We start from the raw sequence: 20,381 nt of genomic DNA, 5'->3' as shown, positions 1-20,381 counted from the left end.
AAGAGCCCCAATCCTGGTTAGACTGCGTCTGGGCCATGGCAGACAGTAACACACCATGGTAATCCCGTTGGTTGGCCGACTCCAACCCTGCCTGGGGGAAGGAGGGGCCGCTCCCTGAGTGCTGCCGAGGAAATCTGTACGCCAAGCAGACGGCACAAAAAACTTTCCAAGAAGACGAGAACAAATATTGGCTTGTGTGATTTGAAAACAGAGCGGATGTCCGCCTTTTGTTTGACAGAAAATTACTTCCATGATCTTCTGTGATCATCTATCTGGGACAGTTTATGACCCCAGCGAGTGAAGGCTGTAGCCAGCCAGCCAGCCAGCGGCAGATCCAGTCCCACTGACTTGAGATGCAAGACGCGACCTAAGCAGGAAGTCCCCATTCAGAAGCCTCCTGCTGCTGTGCTGTCCAGCTCCCCCAGTCAACCCAAGGCTCAATATCTCTGTTCTGTTCTTTGTTTGTCCCAAACTAAGGACTAGAGGACACGGCCTGTGGAGTCTCACAGCCTTGTTAAGGGGGAAATTTTATTTGTTGCTTCTGGTATCTCTGTTAGTTTCGACCAGGCCTATTCAATTGGTGGCCCGTGGGCTGAATCCGGCCCATTAACAACCTCAATCCGGCCCATTGATCATTTATAAATATGAAGAAAAGTATTTAACCCTTATGAGGCCAACCTTACCGTCTTTAAGAGGCTGTAGCGGGCTCTATTGGTACCAACCATGTCATGTTTCCTTGTTGGGAAGGAGGCTAAATAACGCTCCAAAGTTAGGCTACATTTTGGTGAGAAAAAACTGGTATGGTAATTTTCAAAGGGTTCCGTTGACCTCTGACCTCAAGATATGTGAATGAAAATGGGTTCTATGGGTACCCACAAGTCTATCCTTTACAGAGATACCCACTTTATAATTACTCCGTGCCGTTTTGCAGTATGTATGTGTTCAATTAAATTACTGCTGACCTGCTATCTCCCCCCTTTGAAAATGGCCATGACAGTTTTTACAAGCTAGTATGCCATGGTTGGTACTACTGGATTCATTCTGTTTTTTAGTTTCATATGATGTCAGTATCTTCACTCTAACTTTATAACTGAGCCCGCTACAACCTAAAAATCGCAAGTTGCGTTAATGCGTTAAAGAAATTAGTGGCATTAAAACTAATTTGCATTAACGCTTTATTATCATGTAAACTTTGACAGCTGTAGTTTTAATTTAATAACCTGCTTACATTGTAAATGTATGGGTGTTTACATTGTTAGATTGTTAGATTATCAGAAGATCATCATTTTATTAGTAGGCTAATTAGCCCATTTATTAGTTATGACTCTTGGTAAGTTCAGAAATACCTATTTTTAAAAAGAAAATGTTTTTAACCCAGACTGTTTAAGCAGAGGGAATTTAGGAGAGTCAAACTGAACTAGAAACATCTTAAATGCCACATTGTGTTTATTAAAACAACAACCTACTTAGATTAAAATGGTGTATTGTTTTCACATTTAAATGACTAGCTTTGCAGATCAGACATCAGACACAGAAATTGAAATATCTATTTTTTCAAATCTAGACCTTCTAAAAAAGTAATTGACTAAGCCTGCCTTAGATGCTCACGAGCCCCGATTTCCCCTTAAATTCCTCCTTTTAGTGGACTTAATAATTCAAACACGTCTTTTTATGGCTGTACCATAACATGCATCAGTTATACACATTTTCTTACATTTCAGGCTGATATATTTGGTATCTTTGGGATTTTGGCATTAGCATTTGGCATGGAGGTTAAAGGTGCCCGATGGAGTTACCTTGTAAACGAACAAAAGTTATAGTTTTCCTCACCGAAACTCATGGCTTGGATACTTGAGGTTCAACACACATTTTGAGTGCTGATTTCTTTCATATTGTCAATTGTTACATCCATGTTTGCCTGCTTTCAGTATTCCTCTTCACTGCCTTCGGTGGTGTTTTTGCCAAATTTCCCGGTGTGTTTCTGCCACCAACTGAGTTGAAGGCTGCATACCTGCATTGTTCTGGCCTTCAAAGGGCTCTGAATGAATCTGAAATCAGTAATGATGTGTATTCAGTTACTTAAATGACTGTTGTGTCTTACAGAAGATTAAGAAGCCTAAAGCCTGGCGAGTCTTGATTGCTTTTGTGCAGCGTAGTCTTTTTCCTCTAATATGGGGAATAAATGGTTCATTAGGGATCCAGAACAGAGGTAAGAGGACCCCAGTGTGTTAGGCTGCCACCGTACTCAGAAGCCCGTGGTCTCTGTTAAACACGTCTCTTTCCATTATCGAGCTGCAGACAGGCAGAAAGACAACTTGGCTGCCTTTTATTTGTTTTTTGTATTTTGGGAACAGCTGAAGCGCAGTGTGAGTTTTGGCTGTCCTTTACTGCAGGATTACAGCCTCCTTAACCTTTTAGCTGCATTCTCCATCATTCTCTCTTATGTGTCCCTCCCAAGCTGTTCCTTAACCTCTACACCGGGAGGAGAAGGAATGAGAGAGACGGAGACAGACAGAGAGAGAGAGACACGGAGAGCAGAGAGACAGGAGGAGAGGCGCTCTGAAAGAGAAAAATGGCCACCTGAGGATTAGAGACTGAATAAAACTGCTCTAAATTGTCAAGGCTGCAACATTTCACATTTCACTAAGTCCCTTTCCACATTGTGACCTTTCTGATATTTAACTCTAAGGCCCATCTATTGTCAGCGAACCTTTTTCCAGCAAAGGAAAGGCAGTTAACATTCAGCCCTTCCACGATGTATTGAGTGAATTTTGGATTCACTCAAGAAGTCCCTAGAGTCTGAGAGCTTTCTATAGCTGTATGTATGTGTGTGTGTGTCTGTGTGGCTTGGGTTTATTCACTCTATAGCCAACTACTAGTGTCATTTATTAGCTATTCCATCCTGCTGAAAAGTTGAATTCCAATAGCCTTTATGTAACAACCAGTAAGCCCATCAAACGCGGCTTCTTTGAACCTGATTTGATAAATGCAACAGGTTTGCTTGTCAAGGAACGTGAATATAAAAAGCCCTTATTCCAGATGCCGCCTGTTTTGAAGAGATGCAAATGTCGACTCCTGGAGGCCGGCTCTGCAGAGAAACTTGTCAACTCATTGTAGTTTTATTTTAACGTCGCACTCTTTCACTGCGGCATCACTTCAAGGTCAAATATAGGCTCGCTTGCTGAGTCACTGAGGGTGTCACGTTTGAAAGCTCCTATTATAGATCCAGAGTTTGACACACACAGGACAGGCTCACAGACAACACGATTCATAGTGACAGAGCTTCCCCGTCGACACCTGCCATCCAATCTATGCCTGTCTGAAGCACTATCACTCAATAACACCACTGTTTTGTCATGTCAACGGCACGGTGAGCATTAGAATAACCATAATCGCTAACAAGCCATAAAGAAGGCTGGTTCAGCAGGTGAAGCATCTTTGTCGGGGTGCTGGCTGCTAAAACACTTTTGTAGGTTCCCTTGAAGCGCACATGAGAGACTTGACATCTGATAGCTTCAAGGCAGAATGAGTAGGATTTGTCGGTTGTGGCCAACCCCAGGTTTCGTTTTGGAATGAGCTTTGTCCTCTTGGCGTATCGCCTCAATGTGTCCGCCGTTTTCGTAGCTTCTTCTTGGATGCGTGCCTACGATATGGCACCTGGTCACTACATTTTATAGAGATAGACGCCCAGAAATGTACCGAACACAGCAAAATAAGAAGATTCAGACAGAGGGCTGGGTCTCTGAAGACACAGATACCGCCACATACTTCTCCACCACTAGTGGGGCATAAGAGATGATTGAGAGGGATTCTTTTTGTATGACTCTATACATATTTTTGGGCTGGACCACAGAGGGCCAGCTCTACAAACGCAAAAGTCTGTCACTGAGTGACTGACAGAGTGATGAAGTTACACAATTGGCCGAGTGTTGGAGTTTCCTCATTCAAAATGAAAAGGCGGGGAACAGTCCGTTATGCAAATGAGCCCGTCCAGCGAGATGCGTCTGGCTCAAGAAACTTGGACCAAGCTGTCAAACTAGGCGATCTAGTTCTAAAATGAAACGAGATTCAGCAGTGGCATAGCCTATTTCTTGCTTAAAATGTTTTCAGATGTAGATTTTGGTGGATTGTTCAGACGAAAAAAAAAGTTTACGAGCATGCCACCATGTTGTTTCCTGTTTGAAACGGCAAGAAGAAAACCAGGGACCAATTGGGTGCATTCAACCATAGCGTACGTCACCTCTTGAACGGCAAGTTGAGTGGAGCAGCGTGTCCCCTAGTGTCCTCGCTGGACCTGGTGGACATGTACCGCTGGATTTAACATTATAGACATGGCCACTGACTATTTGTGTAACAATTTATCCACAAATTCACAGACTGACCGTACACGGTCCAGCCCTATACTCGGTTTTGACCGAGTCTTGTTTTGGAAAATCCTACTCATTCTGCCGTTAATGGCAGTCACTTCCTGCACAAGGAAGATGCTCCTGACTGACTTGGTGCTGCTATGAAATTTGTTCAAGTGCTATACTTGTTGAACTCTGAGACTTTAGCACTTTGTGAAAGAACGCAGCCCTCTTATTCACTTCAATGAGATCACTGTGTTGGCATAAATTGGTTGCCGACGGCGAGGGCTTATGAAGTATTCGCTGGGTTCGAAAAAGTTCAGTCTGGCTTAACTTTTGCCGCAAAGTAATGCAATGTTATCCGGCAAGTGGTGCGTTGGCCAATCAAATACATGCAAGCACACATTCCAGGTTATTTTGTAATGTGAACGCCATATTTCTGCTTATGTTCTGGCGATTGTTGCAAAGAAAGATTAATCATTCCAGAGTTGTAAAATCCAGTCCGGTACCTGAAACAACACACCCCCATTAATGCGTTCTATTAAGCACTAATATCCACGTTCTCTGGCTTGATTGCTGTTAAGTCAAGGGAACACATGCAAAGTATTTTAGATTGTATGTTGGTAATGGATTAGATATTTTGATTACATTAGCCAATGACTGAAGAGGATGTGGCCTACCACACCTGTCAAGCTATTCACCTTACCCTTTCCAATGACAAATACACATTAAAAGCCCGCCCAATAGTCCATAACAACTTCCACATCGTGCAGTAGCAACATCAATCCATCAAGCTGTTACTACTCCAGAAACGGTGACACAAAAGTTATGCATTAAGCTTGAAGTTGTCGTAGGCATTATGATTATATTTGGCCGTCTAAAGCTCATATAGCGGCCCATACAGACTGCATTATTCATTACGGCCAATTATTAGACTGAACGAGGTCACCGCACAGACTGTGGAATCAACAAATTCAAAGGGCTTCTCCACTTTAAGAGCTTGAATGTACTCAGTAAATGTCATGACACTCAGCCTGTTACATTATGCAATACATTGCATCCATCAATTAACAATGGATGAGGTTTTCAAACACGGCGGTGCATTCATTCAAATGAAAGCTGTTTAACTAGTGCCTATGCCAAAGAGGTTTATATTGCTTCTGACTGCACCCGACTGACTGGCTGGCTTGCCCACTTGAATGACATAAATAATATTCTAAAGTCTCTTTGTGACTTTTAAGGAAATACTAAAGAGGATCTATTATGCTTTTATGCTCTTATCATTTATGTTAGTATATTATATAGTTTTTTAGTGCATTTAAAAGGTCTGCAAAGTTACAAAGCCCAAAGTCCACGCTAAAGGGAGTTACTCTCCCCCACAGAAAACACTGCTCCTGAACTTCCTTGAAGTCCTGCCTTTTCTTCGGTAATGTGATGATGTCACCAAATAACACACTGTGCATAATACCTGCCTAGCAGCTAGTTTGGCTCGCCCTCAAACAAAGCTAGTTAGAGCCGAGCTGGAGCAGAATCCAAAGAGTTTGTTTCAGTTGACCAATCACAACAGAGTGGGCTTTTAGGAAGGGGGGGCAGGAGCTCAAACGGTGTTTCAGTCAAAGGGTGAAAAGAGGTGCTGCAGCACAGCCGGTATGAAAAAAATAAAGTGTTTTTTGAACATTAAAGCATGTAAACATGTTCTAGTACAAGTATGCACCTGCAAATTAGCATAATAGGTCCTCTTTAAATGTAGCAGTTGACGTAGAGTGCTGCAGGAATGAGTCCTAAAACCTGGAAATGAGTTAGCAGTTTAGCACTTCAGGTTCCCTTATCGTGAAGTCAATGTTTTTTTTTAATGGGTTATTAGTTAGATGCCTGAAATAAGGTCTGTGGTTAACACAAGCTTAAGAGATTTTAACATTTGTATTACGATATAAAATACATCAGTGAATTTTGAAGCCTTTAAGTGTCTTAAAAAAGGCGGTTGCTAACAAGTGGCTAAATGAGACACATGTGGCCTAGTGTAGTTGGTTAGCTTTTTACTTCTGCCAATTGCATTCACACTTCAAAAATCATAAAAGTGGTGTTAATTTGTGGATATTATTTTACAGAGCAAAATGTGTAAGGTACGTATGTTTGCCACAGAGCTTATTTTTTTTAAATAATCCAAAATCAAATGGAAAAATCCCATTGGCTTTTTTGGAGGGAACCCGTGTGATTCCAGCTTCCGGGTTGGCCTACATAAATACGTCATCCTTGCACCACTCTATAGTGATCATTCAAATAGTCTTTGGGCCTGAGTACATCATGCCACATGCAATTCTGAATTTGGGCATCTCACCAAAATTATTTCGCTGAGCAGCCCTGTTTGTGGATCATCCTCCAGAGACCATGAATATCCATAGAAAATTTGATGTATCTTGTCTCATGATCAATGTAGTTAGCAGATGACGGCTTAAACAACAACCACATGACGTTAAACAAGGTGATGTGTGTTTCAACACTTTGGGGAATGCTCGACATCTTATATGGAAATCATGAAGGCTTCAGTAAATCCCATGACAGTTGGCCTATTAGATTTTGATATTAATTTGTATTCATAGTAGCCTAGTGATTGCACCAGAGGAAACGTCCAAGGTCACGAAAACATTGGGATTTAGTGTGTCAGGAATTGCTCGGGAGGAAAATCGGAACTGACAGGGGTGCTAGATGAAAGGTCAGGGTATTACCAAAACTGTGAAATTCTCCAAAAAATACCATATTTCTTTAAATTCTTGTCAGGAGATGGATTGTTGAATGGATGGCATGATGACTAACTGACTAGCCAGCATTGATATCTGCTTCTAGTGGGCATTAAAAAATGATTATACATGGATATCATGTTTAGAATACCGGTGTGTAAGCAGTAGGTCAAGGTAGGGCTGGTTCACTATATTTGTACATGTTATACAGGCGCCCTAGGGCGCTAGATTCTCATACTCACATGTAGCACAAGGACAAAAACACATTACCTACTGTTTAGGGCATAAAAAAGACGAGCTGTAGTAACCGCACACATCACTGAGTATACATAACACACATGATCTTATGATTTATTCACATCTCTACCACCTCCAGGGAAGTTGCAATCCTGCACGTGCTTTTGCTTGTAGTTTAACCCCTTACCATTCCACTTTCTTTTTTAGAGAGGTAGGGTTGGGGGACAGGGGATGTTCAGTGGGAGATAACTAGTCAACAGTAGATGTCACATAGAAGTGGTGTACATCATTTGAAAGCTGGGAAACTGAAGATTAATTTTAGATGCAGCTCAGCACTGAGTGTCAAGTTGTTCTAGTCATTAATAAGAAATACAAATAATATATTGATTGATTGATTGATTAATTAATTAAAATAAATTGTAAAAGTGGACAAAGGGTTTAGAACATTATGATAAAAGTATATGACGGCCATTCCCATGCTCTATTATGTCTCATAAATTGTTGCAGCAATCTTTTGGGTTACACAGATTTGGTGCTAAATTTAACAATTTTTTACCATTCGAGAATTAATTAAAATGATCAATAATCCCTACAAAATACCACATTAAGACATAAAGACTTTGAAAAAAACATAGAAAAAGCCATGCTGTGATTTGTATCAAAATGTTTTTACATTTTGTGATTTCTGCAAGAATTGCATTTTTCAGTGATTGGATGTCGAGCCCTTTTGTTGTGTAAACTGCTCAGAAACCCCCTTATTGTCAATCTACCTAGGGAAGCCATCCATCCTCTGAATGTTCTAGGTCTCTAGTTTGTGGCTGTAAAGTTTCATGAGGCTGTGATTATCCTAGAGGTCACCACAGGTCATTTTATACAGTGAGGTCAAATTTCAGAAAATTATCTCACTACAATGAAATGGCTGTTTCGGGGACTAACATCATCACACATGAATACAGTTGGGCTCATTGGATTCACAAGTCTCAGCTTTACAGTGATACTGTAATTCCAAGACCGTTTAGGAACCCCAGTATGCAGAAATATTCAAACACATCATTTTAGAATAGGCGAAATAACATATTTATACTGCATTCAAAAAACTGCATGGTCTTTGCCCCAAACTGCATGTGATTATCATAAAGTAGGCATGTCTGTAAAGGGGAGACTCGTGGGTACCCATAGAACCCATTTTCATTCACATATCTTGAGGTCAGAGGTCAAGGGACCCCTTTGAAAATCGCCATGCCAGTTTTTCCTCACCAAAATTTTTGCGTAACTTCGTAGTGTTATTTAGCGATCTTCCCGACAAGCTAGCATGACATGTTTGGTACCAATGGATTCCTTCGGTTTTCTAGGTTTTCATATGATACCAGTATCTTCACGCTATCTTGAAAACTGAGCCCGCATCAACCTCTGAAAGACAGAACAGCGAGCTGTCGGAGTTTTAAGGGGTTAAAAACCCAGTTCTTTAAACATTTTTCTGCATCCTGATTTGTATATTCTTTAACTTGCCACATTTTCTGTTAATATCATTTTATTTGCCGTTTTTATGGTCTCTTAAACTGGATGCCAATTGAAGTTCGGTGCCAGAGAGAATAGAGAAAGTCGCTAAAGTCTTGTTTAAACACGCCAAAACCCTTCTCAAAAAGCCTTTTCCAAAATGCAATTAAAACCAATCAGAGTTATATGTTATAGCTGTTCATTAATTCAGCAATCCTTTAAGCTAATAGTGTTGTTCCCCAAACATATAGGATTGGATTCAGAGGGTTTTCCTACTAAATCTAAAAAGGTTTTTCTGAAACTGCCAGTGGTGTATGACTCTGCTCCAAATATGCTTTTAGAACAGTTTTGTTGAGGTTATCTTTGCAAGATGTTTTGATTTGTACCCAGTGTTTTTTAATCTGTATACTATTAAAAAATGTTTATTTTTCTCTTATTTTATGTGCTGTGAGTGTTAACAACAAAATGCCCTTGACAAATGTCCTACTGGGAATTGTGTATTTAAATTAACGTTGTTGTTATTCACATGTGGTCTCAAGTACTGATTTGTATTGAATTGCCTCTTTTCCCATCTGTGTGTTGCCAAACGTGCTATTTTGAATTTCCCTGTGCCTCTCTATGTCTCTCCCTGCTTCAATAACAGGGGCCCATGCAAAAAAACAGGGCGAGGATTTATCGGATAACGACGGTGATGAAGATGAAGGTATTTTCCATGGTGAACAAAGATGGTGCATGATTTTTTTTTTCTAAAAATGTCACTGTTTTTCTGATCATTTATGATTTTTTGTTTGATTTATTTTTAATTGCAAATGCAATCATCAAGCACCCCTGTCACATTCAAATCTGTAAATGAAATGTTGGAGTGTGTGTGAGTGAATGTGAGGTATCCTGTTCCTGCGCATCAAGATTCAGCCGCTGAGCAGAGTATTTGGCTTCAGAGTCAGATGGGGACTAGTAGCTATGTAGATAACCAACCCCGGGTTGAGTCAATTTGAATATCTCACACAGTGACTAGAGCAACTGTTATTACAAGAAGCAGTGGTGAGAGCCCCCTTCTTAAGGTGTGGCCAGCAGCTGTCTTTGTGGCGATAATGGCAGCGGGAAAGTGAAGCAGCAGTGTAATATCAGCCCGTTCACCGGGTCTGCCGGCAGATTTAGATGAGGAGCGGCAGTTCAGGAGTGCTGCTGGAGAGGATTAGAGGCGAGAGGTGTAGAAAATGGGAAGTTGCTGCTCAGCAATCGCATTGTTCACTTTCCATATTTATCTTGGGATATTCCTGGCTCAGGGTGGATCTCTGCCGAGATTAGAATGAGAGACGATTCTTGTGCTGCAACAGAAACGGCTTAAGTCTTTGAATCTAAATCAAACCCTTGATATATCGCCCCGCCCTCGTCTTCCCGTGCCACAGTAGGGCAGGTGATGCAAGCATGATGTTGGATATCAAGGTTAAAGCCATTGATTTACACTCTGTTTGTTATGGACAGATTGGATTTTTGCACATTATGCGTATATTTGGCGAACAAGATTGTATGTCTGGAGCGAAGCTGTTTTGGGACCTCAGCGGGTGTTTAGGGGCATATGGACCTTCTTGTTGGCAGGGAACCTGACACGTCACACTAAGTTACCGTATCCTTTCACTTATGGATGTTGGCTCAATTAACGGTGGCTTTGCTGTGGAGTCCTGCGTTGGGTTTTAAAGCCCCCCGGCCTCTGGCCAGGCTTCTCTCCAGATGTTTAAGGGTTTGTAGTGAAGCTCCTTCCTTACTGCCAGTGGGCTCTTCTTTCAGAAAGAAGCCTCACGCTGGCCTTGATCACAGAGCAGGAAGCGTTGCCATGGCACCACTTTGACACACAGGTGTTTCTTCATTCAAGCCCAGGGCAAGCTGTTGCAACCGAAGCCAAATTGCCTTCGGTTTTTTCAGCTTCACTGTGTGTACACGTGCACGCGTATGCAGCGTGTATGTTTGTCTTCCCCTCGAGCAAGCCCACATGCGTCAGTGTATGTCGCCCTAAGTCCGTTCGAAATTGCTGACAAGTGCCGATCCCTTTGTCTGGCAAGTCTTTGCGTGCGCTCACAGTGGCTTGGTCTCCAAGCTGTTGTGCAAGACTGGCCTCACTGAAAATGTGACAAGTCTATTCTTCACTGAGCGCAACTAATGCTATTTACAGAGCATCACCGTAGAAGCACAATACAGTCCCGGCAGAATCTCCGCCACAGAACTGTAACTAATGCATGTGTGACAGAGTTGGCCATCAATCCCTAAACATGATCCAGGAGATTTTCATTGTTCTGGTGAATGTTTTGAAGTGTCGCGAGCCGTCACATGAAGCCAGTGTTCAGTAACACCACTCTAATTCCCCCCAACGAGAACTGTTACCTCTGTGAGAAAAAAGACTTCACTCCTCGCAAAGTCCTTGTAAGCTGTCTTACATACTACCACTCTCCCGAGCGGCTGTACTATTATTGCGGGTAATAGCAATCTCCTTGTCTACAGTAAATGTACTGCACGCATTACCAATGAAAATCAAACATTTGTATTCAAGTTAAAGGCCAAGTAGAGTCGTAGCACAAGCAGAACTCTCGCTCTCTCTTTAGCTGCATGCACCTCTTATCCGCATATTCTCATTCAGTCCAGAGAGCTGCTGTCTTGTCTGGTTTCTCTGTCTAACCCCCTCCATCTCTCAGTCTGTTCATCCCAACATTACCATGCTGTCTCAGTTGGCAGTCTGTCTATCCTGGGCTAATTCCCTCCCTCCCTCCTTTTCCTCCACCACCATATTTGAGCCGCCCTCCTGCCTGTTATAACCCTCCAGACACGCTCTTAAATTCAAATAAGTTTTATTGGAACAATAAAGGATTTCTCACATCGCCAAAGAAGTGTAAGTAACATATGTAATGGAATAGTAATATATAAATGTACAATATAAAAGGGTAGCAGAAGAGCCAATAAAAACATTCAACTGAGACGAGGAGGTAAGCAAAATGAAATTTATAGCGAGGAATATAATTACCTTTTTTTACACGTTATATCTCACTGTGTCCGCTGGCTGTCCCAGAGGCTCTCGCTCTCAGCCGTTCTGTCTGTCTGTCTGTCTCTTCCTGTGTCTTTGTGTGTCCGCTTGTCTGTCTGAGCCTGAGTCAACCCTCCTGGCAGCCCCAAAGCGCATTCAAATTCTACGCAGCACTCCCTCCAGCAGCACGAGCGTGTGGGCCAAGTTGCTGTGATTTACATCGGCCCACAATCAAGACTCAATTTTACAGAGGCTGTTATTGCACTGTAAAAAAAAAAGGAGCTTTCAATCACCTACCTGCTGTCGTTAGATAAAGGTGGGCATGTAAATAGATGGAGTCAGACTGTGTAGGAGCTAAATCTCCCAGGTGGAACGTGGCAGCGGTGCCGAGGTACTGTGCCCGGTGTTAGGCAGCCATCCCTACGCCACCTCTAGAGCGTCTTGCACCACTGCCGCCTCGGCCCTCTCCCACTGATGAAAAATAGATGTGTGTGTGTGTGTGTGTCTGTCATTTGGCACTTTGAGACTCTAGCTCTAATCAGGAGGAATGCTTCCGCCCAGCGTGAGCGTGCACACACTCAGACAGGCACACCCCGCATCCATTAAACCAGTGAAGCATGCACACACATGCACGCCCTTCTTGTACACATAAACAATGCTTCCAAGCTCTAGAAGCAAGCGCCACACATGCACACACACACACCCCCCACCCCCAGAGAAGCTCTCCATCGCTGCCGTGCCAGGGAGCAGAGCTGAGCTCCACCTGCCTGGGTATTACCATTAATTCCATTGCACAGGCCTGACTGGATCCCCATCCAGCAAAGCCCTCAGCTCAGCTCAGACTGGTGAATCGACAGTGGGGGCAATTCACACACCATTCTCTCCCATTCTGCCACTATCCTATTCTCTGTGATGTGGCGGGGCTGAGGAATCGTGCCCCTTTGAAGCCCATTTACGCAGAGATATTTGGAATGCTGCCGCTCAGCTTCTTTCCAAGATAAGCATTGCTGCTAATGGCGGATCCACAAGGGCATCATTTGAGCCTGTTCAAAGGACGGGAGACCCAGACTGTTGCTGTCATCTATTTTTTCTCCCCCCCCCCCCTTGTCCTTTACTCTTGAGTGGCAAAAAATAATTGGGAAGGCTGCTTTTGAAAAATCTAGAGAATGGGGCTTTGAATTAGTTCAGTGACGCACTTCCCGTACGAAGCGCCGCAGCACGTCTCAGGGCGTTTGTGCCTGTAATGCATCTATTGGCGCGCTGTCCTCAACCCTTCAGTGGGTCCGTACAGTATAATGTCAGCTTTTGTGGCTTGCAGAGAGGACAGCAGGCTTCCCTGGAAGACTAAAGGGTTAGTCTTCGTTCACTCGAGGAGTAAACAGCTGTCCGTGAGTCTTAGAGATGACAGCACCTCCACAGCCTCCTCCTCTCATCTAGATCCAGGCCAGCTGTAGGGGGCTTTGGCTAATAGCCTTGTAGGCTTCTCACCGTGTCTTCCCTTTTATTTCACTCAGCCGGCGTCTATCCCCGCCTCTCTTTTCTCTCCATCCTCACACACACACCGCTCTCTGTCTGCCAACAGCATATTTAACACACTAGCGGGGAGTCACCTTCACACAAAGGTCACTCCTCCCATTACTTTTTCCGTAGCAATGTCAAGATTCATACACATTCGCACACACACACACACACACACTTCTCCTATTCATATACCCAATGCCATGTTAAGATTTTCTTTATATACACGTCATACCTCAGTTGCGCTCAGAAATGTGTTGCGGAGAACACGGCTGACACACTGCAACCATAAGGTGCTCTTTCCCTGCCCATCCCATCACTCCTGATGATGTGCAGCCTCTGCTTAAAATAGCAACAGCTATGCAACAGCATTTTTTTTTCCCCCGTGGTCTCCTTCCACTGTCTTCTGCCAGTCCAAAATAGAGAATTTGTCAGTGTGTGCTCCTTCACTTCAGCCCTTTTTCTCCCATCCGAGGCCCAGTCGCACAGTGCTAGCTTATTTGATTCAGTATAAAGGGAATATTAAGCAGACGCTCGGTGACATTCAGAATACTGTCAGCGACTGGTACGACGGCGCAAGCTGCTGTATAATTCGGTGTAATTACACTGCCTGTTTTGCGAGGAGCTCCCCAGTTAAACTAAATGCACTCCTTAAATGTGAACATGGGCCAGTAATGGACTTGTCATGAGTGAAGCGTGAAGCTCGGCCTGACAAGAGCGCTACAGTAGGGTGCATGTCATGTCCTGCCACATCAGGACATTGTCACCCGTCCCTCCCCCCACCCCCCCCACCTCACCACCACCTCGCTGATAGCCGCTGACAGCCACCATGTTTCACCAAGTGTTGACACAGTGAATGCCACCGACACTTATCTCCTCTTGCCTTTGTCCCGTCCCACTCTGGAGTGTCAAGGCCGGTTTCTGGGGGCGCTTAACGTCAGATGTATGACTGACTGTTTTTCAATGGAGTGAGAGGCAAAAGGACAAAAAGGTGGAGGTACAGTCCGGGGAGAGAAAAATAAGATAGAGGAGGAAGGAGCGAGCGCTCCCGGCCCCCCTAGTGGGTTTCACTCGCAGCAGCAACACTTAGAGGCTCAGCTCAGGCCTGAGTTATGCCTCCCACTGACACTCCAATCAGTCCTGAGCCGCTGTGATGCACCTATGAAAGGTTGTGCTCCTCGGGTCCTGCTAAAATTCATGCCCTGTTATGTATTTGTAGGTGACTGTCCCCAACGCTTCTAACCGGTGCAGTGACTTTTATTTATTCTCTCTGCTGTGATACAATTATTTGCTGTTCATATGAAGTGTCAGGGTTCCTACGCAGTACGGAATTTGATTTTAGTCATTTCCAGGTCTGGATAAGTATGGATAAAAGAAAAGAGAGTATCCAGACTATTGCTCCTCTTCTGTTTTCTAAAACATAAAATTCAGAATTTCTAAAAAATAAATTGGTCATACAAACAGCAGAGTGTTTTTCATGCCCTTTAGAGCAGCCTAAATGTTTAGTGTGAGAGAGCATGGGCCAGAGTAAGCTGGATGTCGGGCAAGAAGTAGGCTATGGCGTGTGACTGAGTGCAAACTCCTACGCAGAGCTAGCTCTACGCCAGTACGTCACACCCAGGGCTGGCAACTAGGCAATTGCCTAGCGCGGCAGTGAAATGTGGGCCAACTATTCATTATGAGCAAAATAATAATAATAATATAATGATAATAACGTAACCAATAGCAGTAACTGCAGGCTGACAGCACATAGCAGAACGCTGCCTGTCAGACTGGGCTGTTTTTGTTGTAATCTGATTTGCTCAGTCATTTTCATTGTGAACATGATGAACTGTGTCACAGCTCACCTCAGCTTGCCTGGCCTGTCTTGGTTTGATTCAGTGCAGTGGCGACGTGTCTATACAAACTAAGGAGGTGTCATCCACTATGAAATAGGGCTGAGACAATACACTTATCTCCTGATTCAATCACTATCACGATACTTTGGTGCCAATTCGATATGCATTGCGATTTTTATGTATTGCGATTCGATATTAAGATTTTTTTGTGATTTTTGTAAAAAATGTTAACACTAGACCGTAGGGAAAAAGTTGAATCATACACTTAAAAAATCAAAGAATAAAGACATTTCCCCCACAAATTAGTGGTATTTTCTTTTTAATTTATATGAAACATGTAATGTTTTATACTTCTGATGAATATAATCTAATCAATCTTATTTCCATAGATGTATTTTGTATATACAGTTCTCTTTGTCAACACCTTATTTTGAAAATCGGATGTAGTCACACGTGTATACTTCTGCTAACTTCGGCAAGTCCGTCTCTAGCTCTCCCGTCAGCTATGTTTGACTGTATTTACCATAAATGTCAGTATATGAGTGCGCTACAGTTGTAACGTCGTCGGATTTGACCACAGAGATGAGAGTGACGGCTGGCTTGACCACACATTGCTGCAATACGATAACGTTTCCTGTCTATTACAGAGTTAGCATGTAGCTTTAGCCATGATGTCAAGCTCTGCTTTTCCTGGCAATGTGTGAAACCCAAAGTGTTTCCATACTTTACTGTATTTGTAGTGTTTACCACTCTGGATTTAATATGTGAGGGTTCAAGTCGTATCCACGCGGACCCTCCGCCGTTTGGTACTTCCTCGTTGTGGCCAGCTGCAGTTTGTTTTGGTTGACGGATACAGAACAGACATAACGTCACGTTACTTTGACTACAACAATAAAAGCGGTAACTCCCTTCTACCTCTGCATAGACTCAAATCAAGCAAATATATTGATTCTGGCATTAAAAAAAACAATTTCAAAATCGTATTAAAAAAAGAATCAAGATACATACTGTAGGTGAATTTTTTTTCCACCCCTACTATGAAGTGCCTTGAAGGTCTTCATCATCATCAGATTATTTTTATACCACAAAACAAACTGTATTAGTGGTAAGATTACAGCCCCAAATTTTTCGGCCCACACCCTACGGGTGCTCGCATAAAAGGCCTCTCCATCTCAAAGTCCTGGGGTGGATTTCTGTTCCAGTTCGTCCGTGTTGCTAATAGAGGGGAAGCATCATTGTATTTCGCCTAAAGCGGCAGAAGTACAGGCGCCGGGCCTGGACACAGCCTGCAAAACAGCTCTTCCCCAAGTGCAAGATGTTTGAAAGTGGAACGTCGTCCAACTTTCTGCATAAGAAATAAATTCCAAGGGCTGGCTTGACGATCTTAAATACAAAGCTTGGTTGGTTAACAATTCCAAATGGGAAAAGAAAGCTGGATGAGAAACTTTGTGTACAATTTTGTCACAGCATCCTCCCCGAGTCACAAATTAAATATGGTCTGAAAAATCTACAGAGAAGACTGGAAATTTGAGTCCAGAAGAGTATGGAATTTTGAAATTGAAAATGTGTAGGAACCCTGGCATGTGCTGGGAGTGTATGTCAATGTTCAATAGATGCTGCGTGTTGTGATTGAGAGAAATATGTGAGAAAGTGATGTGTTACACTCTTTATTGCACATCAGCTTCCATCTGCATTCCTCACACACACACACATTTTCTTTGTTCATCACCAAAACATGAGTTTATTTGTCCTTTTGTTTTTATTTTCAACCCGTGCATGTGAGTTTTATTGCAAATATGTGCATTAATGAACCTCTGTTTATTTCCTAGCACAGAGCTCTGTGCTACATTTTGATTTGCTGTGAATATGTGTGTCGATGTAATGATGTGTTCGCCTCGGAGAAGTTAGTGAATCAGGAAGGCAGCTTTTATTCCGAGGTGGCCACTTAGTCACCTGTTACACCAGACTAGGCCGACCGATAAAGCTCTGATCTGATTGGTTAAGAAGAGCTGCTCACCTCATTACCTCCACGTCATGCTGTGCTGCAGCCCACGTGCGGGTGATTATTTCTCACTTTAAACCAAAGTCCAATTGGGATCTGTTGCATTTTTCCTTCTGACACAAATCAATGAGAATATCACATCTGTGTGACACCTCCCACATCAGATCAACTCAATAAATAGATTAGAACAAGTGCTTCAATGTCTTGTCTCCCGAAGGGATTTAACTGTTGTCATGGAGACCCGATGTGAATCAACAAAAGAGGTGACTGATAACATTGACATGACTAATCTCTTTTTCTTATTTCTGCCCCCTGTTCCGTCTCCCACGCCATTCTCCTCGTATCTGTGGCCCATTTGTTTGAGTAGCTTGTGTAGGATATACTGTTTTTCTCCCTTTCTCCCCCCCCTCCCCTTTTCCCCTCTCTGACTGTACCTTTCATGCTTCCTCACCCCATGCATCCCCTCCTCCTCCTCCTCCTCCTCCTCCTCCTCTTGTCTAAGATAAGTGTGTGCATAGAGAAGTGTCAGCTATAAATCACATTTCACTGTGTAGCCTTCTCAGATACCAGCAAGATAAAGAAAGCCATAAATAAGGCCACATCATACGCAAGTTATTGCTTTGCTTTTAAGCGTAACGGGGCCATGAATAACCAAGGGAATAAAAAAAACAACAACCTGTGAATCGAGGCTGAGCTCTGCTATAGGGGGGGGGGTTACAGAAAAACCGTGTCTCTACAAAATGCATTTAAGTAGTTGTCCTCGGTGTTAGGCATGCTAATGTGATGGGGGCGCATAACGACGAGCGGCGCCTGCAGATGGATGCAGATTGGGCTGTGCAGGATGTGGTCTGCGATTAGCTGTTCTTGAGGATTTTGAATTTTGGCTCTCAGTCACCATAGCAACCCGAATACAATACCAGTCTTTTAAAATCTGAGCCCATTGCTTTCTCTCATTTTTCTCCCTTTCTATTTTATATCTTTCTTTCTCTTTTTATTTTTCCTTTCCTTCCTTCCGGTCTGTCTTTGTCTCTCTCTCTCTGTGTCTTCCTCTCTCTTTGCCCTCCCACCCCCCTCTCATTCTCACCACTCTCAGGGCTTAGGGGGGAAAAAAAGAGAGGCAGGGAGTTGGACAGAGATGGAGGGAAGGCGGGAGAGAAACAGGGAGAGACAGGGGAGAGTCTGTGAGCGAAAGCGATACAAAGTGAGGGAGGGGAAGGCGAGAAGCTACACAGAACACGGGGGGGAGCAGGAGTGAAAATGAGAGAGAGTTTCTTGTCTTGTCTCCCAGCTCTAGCCAGCCAGCCAGTAATTCAGCCTATTCCTCAACACAGAGGCGTTTTTCTTCCCCTCTACCTCTGGATGTGCTTTATCTGGCTGGAGTGTCGCTCCAGCTGGGTATCAAGCCCTGGTTCGGGGGGGAATAGAATAAACAACCCAAAAACTGAAGCACAAATTTAACCGTGCAAATAAATTGTTGCACAGAGATATGCCTGTGTATAAAGGGAGGCGCACGGTAGCATTGTGTAATTAGCCGGTGAGTTTTTCCTATCACTGTCAAGCCAGATTAGCCTTCTCCCTGGTTAGGAGATGTGTCAGAGTACCTCTCTCTTTATTCTCCCTAATGGCTTCCTGCGTTTCTATATTGGAAAGTGGGTCTGCCTCCTGGAAGGCAACACGAGACCAAACACAACCCTAATAGTTTGGTTTATGCGATAAATATTTTATCTTGTAAACGGGCGAGCCACATTTTAGCAGCTGAGATGGCCAATTACTATAATAGAGTTGAGTCGACATAATGAGTGGACATTAATTTGTTTCTCACCGAGCAGATATGAAAGATTATTGCCTCCATTTCCATTAGCAGGCCAGCAGACTGCGTCCTTACAGCTGGTATCTGAGAGGTGACCGTCAGCTTGTCTGTTTGTGGCCACCATGCGCTGTTTCTGCTGTGTCTGACCCCTTTGATCGGAGTGGGTGGACGACAATGTGAATGTGTTAATGATGGCCGCTCTTGCAGACATACGAGACACCGGGGCCAAGCCTGTGATGGTCTACATCCACGGGGGATCCTACATGGAGGGGACGGGCAACATGATCGATGGGAGCGTCCTGGCCAGCTACGGAAATGTCATCGTTATCACTCTCAACTACCGCGTCGGCGTCCTCGGTAAGCTCTTTTCTTTTTTCTAACTTCACCTCCTCCTTCAAGGACATTTTTCTGGGCCGTCTTTATAGGCCAGCTAGGTGTTAATGAGCCCCGCTGATTGCCACGTACACTCCAAATAAGGCCGAGGGAAATAGAAACTGTAAATACACGGACTGGTTCCTGCGCTGCTTCTTGTTGATGTGGTGCTCGTGTATCAAAATCACAGTAATTGAGTGCGCTGCTGAATGTGGGTTTGTTGTTGTGACTGGGGTTTTGAATAAATTAAGAAATTATTGTAATGAGGTTGAAAAAAAAATGATGAGCTGGGCGTGATGCTGGAGAGAGATAGAGAGGAGAGAGGAGAAGAGTCTGTTAGGGAGAACGAGGGCTTCTCTCTCCGAGTTGCAGTCGGTTGCAGATTGACTCACACAGCTGAATCCTCTTTCAGACACTTGTATGTGTGCGTGTGTGTGTGAGAAAGAGAGAGAGAGTGGAGAGGCAGAGAAAGAGAGGGAGAGAGAGCTCCATGGAAACAGCTGCAGCAACACAAAATGGAGTTTGTTAGCACACTACCCAAGCTTTGTACCTTTTCCATCCATCTCTCTGACACAGCTGATTTCCCTCCTCACACATTTTTTTTACATTTAGAGTGGTTGTGCTCTGACTACAAACACTTTGAATATAGAATTGAATTTCCCTGATGTTGTTGTTTGCATTTGTGGAGAATATTGCCTCAGATTTGGACTATAGCTGGCTGCTGTTAAGATATAGGGTATGGCAAAGTGTTGTTCTATGTTCCCTTCAGCAAATCCCATGAAAACAACGATTCCTTAATCTGTCTCTCATACTGTCAGACTTCTGTATACTGTCTGTGGCTCACAGCCCAAAGCATATTGGTTGTAACTGAAGATGTTAATCTTTAAATCTTCACAAGTCACAAATATATCATTCCATTTTTTTGTAATTTCCTAACACAGGTGGGCACTATTGATTTTAGCAAACGTTACTCCAAGAGAGGTAAATATTGGCATTTGTTGGGGACAGTT

The 20,381-nt window shown here is 43.4% G+C and overlaps 1 protein-coding gene across 2 annotated transcripts in view; it reads left to right on the top strand.

Moving 5' to 3' along the window:
- The window catches only part of nlgn3a (neuroligin 3a), a 148,711-nt gene that overhangs the window by 36,918 nt on the left and 91,412 nt on the right, over positions 1-20,381 (top strand). The window contains exons 4-5 of one of the 2 annotated variants that reach the window (XM_037779984.1): positions 9,462-9,521; positions 19,207-19,356. In XM_037779984.1, coding sequence (XP_037635912.1) covers positions 9,462-9,521; positions 19,207-19,356 — 210 coding nt within the window. The remainder of the gene's footprint in view (positions 1-9,461; positions 9,522-19,206; positions 19,357-20,381) is intronic. The other variant, XM_037779986.1, reaches the window with a different exon arrangement.

Source organism: Sebastes umbrosus, chromosome 9 (genome assembly GCF_015220745.1).
Source record: "Sebastes umbrosus isolate fSebUmb1 chromosome 9, fSebUmb1.pri, whole genome shotgun sequence".
NCBI lineage: Eukaryota > Metazoa > Chordata > Actinopteri > Perciformes > Sebastidae > Sebastes > Sebastes umbrosus.
This window is presented reverse-complemented; position numbering and strand designations above follow the sequence as displayed.